This window comes from Fusarium phalaenopsidis (assembly GCF_050370095.1).
Source record: "Fusarium phalaenopsidis strain FUZ10S chromosome Unknown contig_32292, whole genome shotgun sequence".
Taxonomy (NCBI): domain Eukaryota; kingdom Fungi; phylum Ascomycota; class Sordariomycetes; order Hypocreales; family Nectriaceae; genus Fusarium; species Fusarium phalaenopsidis.
In genome coordinates this window covers 3,278,285-3,287,414 of record NW_028145410.1, presented here as the reverse complement: position 1 = coordinate 3,287,414, position 9,130 = coordinate 3,278,285, and the positions used below count along the sequence as shown (strand labels likewise).

Here is a 9,130-nt window from a genome sequence, read left to right as displayed (position 1 = left end):
CTATTTTTATTAAGAATAAAATAAAAGAGTCTATAAATTATACTATAGATAATAATAATAAAAAGAATATAGATTTATATTCTTTACATTTAAGGCTCGGGCATCTTAATTATAATAATCTTATAAATTTCTTATATAGAAATAAGAAATATTCTTATAATAAAGAAGATATATATAAAATAAAAAACTGCGAAAATTGCATAAAATCTAGGTTAACTAATAAGATAAATAAGCTAACTAATACTAGAAAATATAATTTTCTAGATAAAATAGTTAGTAATATATAGGGTCCTTCTAAGGTCCTTACTTATAATAAATTTGCTTATTTTATAACCTTTATGGATAAAGCTACTAGATATTTAAAAGCCTATTTAATTAGGAATAAATCAGAAGCTTTAGATAAATTTAAACAATTTAAAGCAGAAATAGAGAATAATCCTAATAATATAAAAATAAAGGAATTCTTCTCTGATAATGCAAAGGAATATATATATAAAATAAAGCCTTATTGCCTTAAAAAGGGAATTATATATAATACTAGTCCACCTTATACTAAAGAGCCTAATGGGGCTATAGAAAGGATAAATAGGACTATATTAGCTAAAATAAGAGCTTTATTATTTACTTCTAATTTACCTAAATATTTATGGGGAGAAGCTTTAGAGGCAGCTATTTATATATATAATAGAAGCCCGCATTCCGCTTTAGGATTTAAAGCACCTATAGAAGTTAAAGATAATATAACCTTAAAATTAAAAGATCTAAATAAAATAAAGACCTTTGGGTCTATTATATATTATAAAAATATTAATCCTCTAGATAAGCTAGATACTAAGGCTTATAAAGGCGTTATTATAGGCTATTTAACTAATAGCTATAAAATATGGGATTTAAATAAACGCCAAGTTATAATTTCTAGAGATATTACTATAATAGAAAATAGCTTTCTTAGTAATAATATTAAAGATAATAATTCTATAACTTTTAAGGATTTACCTTCTATAGAAAAATCTTTAATAAATAATAATAAGCCTAGCCTTATAAATAATAAGCCTAAAATAGCAGTTGAAATTCCTAAAAAGCCAGCTGATTTCTATAAGGATTTTAAAGAATACCCGGATATAATAGCCTTAGTAAATAAAGAAAATCCTATAGAACCTAATAACTATAAAGAGGCTATAAGCTGTATATTAGCTTATAAGTGGCTTAAATCTATGAAAGCTAAAATAGAAGAATTAATTAGGCAAAAAACCTGGATTATAACTTTTCTTCCTAAAGAAAGAAAGCCTTTAAAAGGCCGTTGGGTTTATAAAATAAAAACAGATAATAATAATAATATTATTAAATATAAATCCCGTTATGTGGTTCAAGGTTTTAACCAAATTTATAGTATAGATTATAATAAGACCTATGCTTCCACAGCTAGACCCGAGACTATAAGGCTTTTATTAATAATAGCTATAGCTAATAACTTCTTTATAATGCAATATAATGTTAAAAACGCTTTTGCAAATGCTAATATAGATAAAGAAATCTATATAACTATTCCTATAGGGTTTAAAGACCTTATTTTAAAGGAATTTATAAGGGATTTTAAAACAAAATACCCTAATAAAGAATATAAAAAAGAAGAAATAGCTTTAAAGCTAAATAAAGCCTTATATGGCCTAAAACAAAGTCCTAGACTTTGGTATTTATTACTCTCTAAATTATTTAATAACCTAGGCTTCCACCCTATACCTTTTGATACCGGGGTTTTTATAAATAATAAGCTAAAAATAGCTATTATATGCCACGTGGATGACCTAATCTTCTTAGGGCCCTTTAAAGAAGATATAAATAATATAATAAAAAGTCTCTCTAAAGATATATCTATCTAGGCTTTAGGAGAAATTAAAGACTTTTTAGGAATACATATAACTATAGATAAAGAGAATAAAGGCTTATATTTATCTCAAAATAAATATATATATAATAAAATAAGAGAATTTAATAAGGAATATATAAGAACCTCTAAAGTACCTATAAGGAATATAGAAAGGCTATTAAAAGCTACTATAATCCCTTCTAAAGAAGATATATTGCAATTCCAAAAGGAAATAGGTTCCTTATTATTTCCAGCTATAAAAACTAGGCCTGATATATCTTTTGCAGTAAATATCTGCTCTAGATATTCTTCTAAACCTAATAATAGCCACTTTAAAGCCCTAGACCTAATATGGAAATATTTAAATAATTATCCTAATTTAGGCCTATATTATAATTGCAATATAGACTTAAATAGTCTAAATAGCGTTATAAGAGGCTATAGTGATGCTGATTGGGGTAGTAGCCTAGAAGATAGAAAATCTAATAGCGGTTATTGTTTTTATTTATATAATAACCTTATAAGCTGGAAAACTAATAAACAAACTTGCGTAGCAACTAGTAGTTGTGAGGCAGAGTATATAGCCCTAAGGGAGGCTACTAAAGAAGCTAAGTCTCTTAATTATATATATAAATATATAAATAAAGAGCTTTCTTTAAGTTATAATAGGTCTATACCTCCTATTTTAACAGATAACCTAGCTGCTAAGCAATTAGCTGAAAATGCAGGAAATTATAAGCGTTCTAAGCATATAGACTTAGCTTATCACTTTACTAGAGATGAGCTAGAAAAAGGAAATATTAATATTTTCTTTATAAAAGGTAAGGATAATATAGCTGACTTTTTCACAAAGAGCTTAGAACCTAATAACTTCTTAAGACTAAGAGACTTCTTATCTTTAGAATAAATCCCTATAATTTTCTCTTATTTTTATAATAAGGTTTTTTAGCCTTAAAAGGCTTTTCCTTTATACTCTTAATTTTCTTATAATATATAAGTTTTATTAAGTAATATAAAAAGGGTTTTTTTTATAAAATTTTCCCTTATATAACTTAAGAGTTATTTTTCTCTTAATTTTACCTATTAAAGATATATAGACTAGTTATACTAGTTATACCTTTAAGGGAGGCTGTAAAATACCTTATTTATAAGAAGGTCTTTTATAAATAAAATTCTAGAAAAATAAGCTTATAGGATATAAGCCTAGGATTTTATTACCCTTTTAGGAAGGTCATATAATCTCGGACTTAGGGCTTTATTATAAGCCCGATAACGCCGTTAAACCCGTCTCCTTCTATAGGGTATTTCCTATCCGGTTTTAAATATCCTAGTTTAAAACCCGATAGGTTTTAACTTCTATTATGCTATAACTCGGCTTCTAGTCATCCGTTACTAGCAAAACTAATAGGGTTTTAAAGCCCGGAATTAGGGCTATCCGACGGTATAACTTCTATCCGAATCGGGCTAATATATTCCGAGCTATTTACTATATAAGCTATAAACCCTCTCTTAGAAATAGCTCCTAAGATCTTCAATTAATTCAGACAATAAGAACACTAATTAGAACCCCTTTTTTTTATAATTCTTAGAAATAGCTCTAAGATTCTTAATAAATACAGACAATAAGACTACTAATCAGAAGCTAGTCTTCTCTATTTTAACCCTATCTTCTATTTGCCCCACTTTTATAATACTCTGTTCTAATTCCAGGCTTTAAAACCCTATTAGTTTCATTAGAAACGGATAACTAAAAGCCGGGCTATAGTTAGAAGAAGTTAAAACCCTTAAAGGTTTCAAACTAAGAGTTTTAAAACCAGGTGGAAAATACCTAATAGAAAGGCACGGCTTTATTGGCTTTATCGGGCTATATAAGAGCCCTAAGTCCGAAGTCACGTGACCCTTCCTAAAAGGGTAATATGACCTAAAAGGGGCATTATTATAACTCCTTAATATCTTGCTTATCTAAGCATATATAGCTTAGGTAAGCAAACTATAAGATAGCGCATAAGCTATAACATAGGATAATAAAATCCTAGGCTTATATCTTATAAGCCTATTTTTCTAGAATTATATTTATAAAAGACCTTTATTTTAAGGACTTTTATACTTATTATATATGTTATTATTTTATTTATTTATTTTTATAATTTAATCATTTTTAAATTTTAATATTTTTTTACTTTTAAATATATAAAATTTTTTTTAATTATATAATTTTTTTTTTTAAAAAAAAAAAACATAAATAACTAAAAGAGAGATATAAGCTTAGTTGCCTCTTTTTTAATCTTAAAATATAATACTATTATCTAACGCGGTGATAGAGACTGAGAAATCAAGTGTCAATGCCAATGGTAGTCCTGTTCGCGGTGTCTATTAACATTGTCACTTTGGGCAGAATGCCCGAAGAACCCTCCATCTCAGCGCCTACTAGGCATGCCTGACTCAATGCCATGTCACATCGCACTGCCTGATTCATCGTACACTACGGAAATACCCAAAAAGAGCGGCTGTCGTAGAGTTGGCAGCCTTTGAAACGCCAATGCCAATGACGACAGACAGGATGCACGAGAAACACCAAGACATGGATCTAAATATGGCTCATGGCGCTTCGCTTGACAGAGTCGAAACGCACAGGCCACCGCTACTTTTGCTCCCCTGACGCATCCCAGCCGCCGTCTTTGGACCCAGCATGAAAGAGTGAAACGCACTTCCAACACCAACGGCGATCTCGCTGGCGATGCAACGCTCTGCCCAGGGTTGCAGCGTGGGAATGACCAATCCAGCCGCCCATCACAAAGGAAAACTCTAGAGCCGACAGTGTCCCTGCATCAGTCACCCTCTGGCGCGTGACGACCAACAGGCGTCTCCGTCGTGAGAACGCCCTTGCGGCATATCATTGGACGGACCCCTGACATAGGCGTTGCCGCTCGGCGCTTCGAGGTCGGCGCTCACCAATCACAAGCGAACCCACCGTCGGCTGTTGCTATTTCGCAGTTCCAAGTCCTGCATTCGAGTCTCGGCCTTGACATGGGGATCCAATGATAACTCGTCGTCATGAATCGGAAAGTTGGGAGCGACGTTGGCTGTATCATGGGCTGGGCCACTACGCATGTGGGGAGCAGGGAAGCAGATATGCGTGCGAGATGGATGTAAATACAAGTGGCTGTCCCAGCACGGGGCTTCGTGTGCGAGAAAAAGTCCATTCCATCTGTCCTACTTACATGGTCTTGCAGCTGGCTTCGACTCTTCAGGTTCTGTGAACCGTCATTTCAGTACCCTTCAACAGCCCAGCTCCAGCCATTGGCACACAAGCCAGCGACTTCTGCTCCAAGACAACATGTCGACCACAACTAATCCCTTCCCACTGGCCTCGGAGAAGCCGTATGGCGACGACAGTGCCCCGGATGTCGATGCTGGTACTGAGGCAGGTGCTTCCGGCGATAGTTCTAGCAACTCCGTCTCCATCTCCCAGGGTGGCATGATCGCCATCATCGTCGTGGTTGTCTTTGTCAGTCTCATTGGAAGTAAGTGGCTCCTGCCGTACACAGTTTCAATTTACATGTGCTGACTCTCTGCCAGTTTCAACAGCCGTTCTCTTCTTCGTCGCCAAGAAGCGTGAATGGAAGGTCAAGGAGACAATCAGGAGATCAGCCCGCAAGGTCGTTGCCGCCATTACACCAAGAAGGTCCGAGTTTCCATCTTCAGTCAAGGATTCACATTCGCTCCGGAATCGCACACGAATCGATGACGATATCCCCCCAACACCTGGAATTCGGCCCGAGGATCTCGAGAAGGGGCTGGCCAAAGCGGAGGCAAAGCGGAAGCAGAAGGGCTGGGGACGCAAGTGAGGACGAGGAAGAGGAAGGATGTTGTTGCGAGACTGGTACAGTTGGCAACTGCGGTGGTACAAGGTGCAAGGTACGAAGGAAGTTGTGTCACTCGTTGGGTAGCACGGGCAGGGAGCGTTGATGGGAGGAGGAACGAGAGTTGTGGTCTCAGGCGTTCTACGGCGGACAGGATCCGGGTATCATCATGTATAACTAGTAACCTCCACGCATGGGCTGTCTGATCTTTGTCTCCGGTAAGTGAGCAATAACGCCTTTGCTTTTTTTGATAATGAAATTCCAAGCGCCTGTTTTCCCCACTGCATCTTACATCCGTCTGAACGTGTTGGCACTGGCGCTTCGCCGAGCACCAAATCGCTTCTCCCTGGGTGGGGGTGCGGCTTCCTCCTCCTCTCTCTGCTTCTGCTTCTTCTTTGACTCAGGAACAAATGACACTTGCCGCTCGCCGACCACCTCTCCTCGGGCCTTGTTGATCCGACCTGACTTCTGCTGTCTCGAGCCAAGTGCAGTATCCTTGACTGCTCTGCCCTGGTTGCTGGTAGACGACACCCGCATTACCACGTCGTCCTTTGACTTCTTTGGTGCCCTGATTTCATCCTCTCCCATATCGTCATCACTAGACTCCTCATCAGAGTCCTTGCCTTGATACCGAGTCGGAGCCTTGGGATCGACTGGCTGGTCCACCACGGTGCTGGGGTTGAGAGCTCGGAATTCTCCGCTAGTCTCGTCAATGGCAAAGGCCTCATCCTCGAACAGCTTGCTGAATCGGGAATCGCCAAGAATGCCAGCTTTGGTGTCGACCTCGTCTCTGTTCTCCTGCTTCTTGAGAAGCTTGTCCACCAGCCTCTGGTTGACCTTGACCTTCTTGGTGCCCCTGATTCTGCTGGCACGTTCCTTCTCGACCTTCTCCTTGATACGCTTTGTCCTCTCCTCTTCCCAGACGTAGGGGTTGGCGATCAACCTAGCTTGCTCGTACAGCTTAGATGCCACAAAGTATCCGTGCATGTATGGCCGGAGCAGGTTGGTCTTTCCAATAAGATGAGCCAAGCTCAGCTGCTTGAGCTCGGGCAGCGTCAAGAACTTGTAGTTGTCGTAGGTTTCCGTGTGCACCTCTTCTGCCATCTCCTCGACCATGTTGTCCAGGAAAGAGCACCATTTAGGCGCAGGGCCAAGCTGAGGGACGAAGAACGCATGCTGTTGTTTGCCTTCGTTGGCAGTCAGAAGCATACCCGTGTCCTTGCACCAGGCCACATCATTGATGTCCACAAGAGGCTCCACGGATGTCCAAGGGTCTCCCGTCGACTCATCCCAAACCTTGATGATACGCTTATCGGCAGAAAGAATCTTCTTTTCTTGCGAAGCGGTAGTCATGTGAATGAGTTTTTGAACAGGGAAGCCATATCCTTGATCCTTCTTCATAAGGGGTACTGGCCGTCGTAGGTCGAAAATTTGCATCATGCCACTAGACGAGCCGGTGATAATGGATAGGCCTGAAGGGCTAAAGTCGAGAGCAGTAACCTCGCCTTCATGACCTCCGAGTAGGGCGACTCTGGACTTGGAACGTGGATCCCAGAATTCGACGGTTCCTATCGAAGTTCCAAAGGCCATCAGGTTATGGGTATTTTCTGCGATTGCTGCAGTGTTGACACTGCCAACCCCAATACCTCCCTGTAAACCACCACCCGTCATCTCATCATCGCCACCGACTTCGATTTGGTATGACTTCATGAAACGTCCCAGTTCTAGGTTCATTCGGAAAACCTCGCCCTTGCCATCGGCATCTAGGCCAACCGCTGGAACAAGAGCTTCAGTAGAGTGCCTATCATAGACAAGATCGCGACCATATCTAGGAAGGCGGACTTCAGTGTGACAGCCCATAGGGGTATGAAACTCGAGACGGCGATCGGTCTGAAGGTGAAGAGATTTCGAGTAGTCGGACGAGAGGAGGACGAAAGAGTGGTTTAGAGAGTTGGTGTGGCGGGCGAAGGACAGCGACAGCTGAGGTAGGTTGTGAACATGGATCTGCGGCTTGTATGTGCCAGTGCTCATGATCCAATCGCCATCCTCGCTGACCCGGATACAGTTGCTTGCCTCCTCGAACTCAAAGTCCTGCAGGAGCTCGACACGGTTCTGGTACTCGGCATCGTTCTTCAAGCTTCGCTTTCTGCGCCGGGCAAGCCAGTCTGGAAGGGGGCGAGCTGTAGACGCCCCCGAGATTGTGTAGACGGGAACGGTTCCCGGATTGGAAAGCTTCATGGCCGCGAATCGCAAAACGAGTCGTGAACAAAAAGCTTGGTGTGGAAGGTAATAGGCAAGTTTTGCGATTCGCGACGGGAGCGCAGGGTCTCAGAAAAAAATCAAGGTGAAGAAAAACTGCGCCCCACATCCACGGTGAGCTCGGTGGCTTCGGTGAAGATGTCCCCGCTCCTATCCGTGGTCGGCCACTCGAGCTCCGCATATCCCGGCCCTTCGGGATTGGTCCCTACGCCCCTGTTAGGTCAACCGCCCGAGCGCTGACGTCCCCTAAGATCCAATCCCCGACCCCCTAAAACATCCCTGGCCAGTCCCCTAGCTAAGGTTGAGCCCGGCTGGTCGTTCCGCAAAGTCCCCCCATCCCAGCTGAGGCTCACTGGCCCTGGCCCTCCGCGCGACGGGCAGCCTCCACCGAATTTCCATCTCCGCCATCCTGCGCCTGCGACATCATCAACATCGAGCTGACCGACAAAGCCACATCATCATCAAATCTACTCTCATGCTGATACTGCTTCAACCAGCTCTCAAGGCATAGCCTCTCTCTTCATCAGTATCGGATCCAAAATAGCCACGACGATCGAGCGACTGTAGCTCTCCGTGGCGCCATCCCCGAGCTGCTCGGCCCTACACTCTCGCTCGTTGAGATGGAGTCCGGGGAGTCGGCTGCTCCAACAACCATCCTTTTCACAACGATATTCAGAGGATCTCTGCGTTAGCCCGTCGGTCGCAATCGTGTAACAAGACCGTGCTCGAGCCTCGAGACGAAACGACTTGCGCCTCGTCGCGGTACGCTGTCGTACCTTGAGCCGCAATTCACGGCTTGCGACTTCGGGGCAGCGAGCAAGTTGCCGAGATGGAGACCGGCGAATATGAAACGAATACCCTGTCGATTGTAGGTTCTGGACGCCCTAGAGCTTGTAACTTGCTAACTCGGCCCTCTGGTAGAATAATATCGCGTCCATTGCCTTTCGCATCTACGAGCCGTCTCCCGACCAATTGCAGAGCTTCCAATCTTCCGCTCTTGAGATCGAGAGCATCCTTCGTGACCAAGGACGACTCGTCTCGTACGATACCAATCGACTGGGAATATGGGTTTTTCAAATCGTGAGCAAAGATGGCGCAACCAATGCCGTCAGCCCTGTCCCAGGCGCCACCCTCGAAGTTT

At 41.6% G+C, this 9,130-nt stretch overlaps 2 protein-coding genes across 2 annotated transcripts; one reads left to right on the top strand and one right to left on the bottom strand.

The window, feature by feature from the left end:
* Positions 1-5,204: 5,204 nt before the first annotated feature.
* On the top strand, positions 5,205-5,715 carry LRP88_05274 (uncharacterized protein; the record flags this gene model as incomplete). The annotated part of the gene is made up of 2 exons (XM_083241832.1): positions 5,205-5,391; positions 5,447-5,715. The coding sequence occupies 2 exons, from the start codon at positions 5,205-5,207 to the stop codon at positions 5,713-5,715; spliced, it is 456 nt and encodes a 151-aa protein (XP_083102980.1).
* Positions 5,716-6,018: 303 nt separating this feature from the next.
* LRP88_05273 (ribosome biosynthesis protein ENP2) lies at positions 6,019-7,968 on the bottom strand (the record flags this gene model as incomplete). The annotated part of the gene is made up of 1 exon (XM_083241831.1): positions 6,019-7,968. The coding sequence occupies one exon, from the start codon at positions 7,966-7,968 to the stop codon at positions 6,019-6,021; it is 1,950 nt and encodes a 649-aa protein (XP_083102979.1).
* Positions 7,969-9,130: the final 1,162 nt, after the last annotated feature.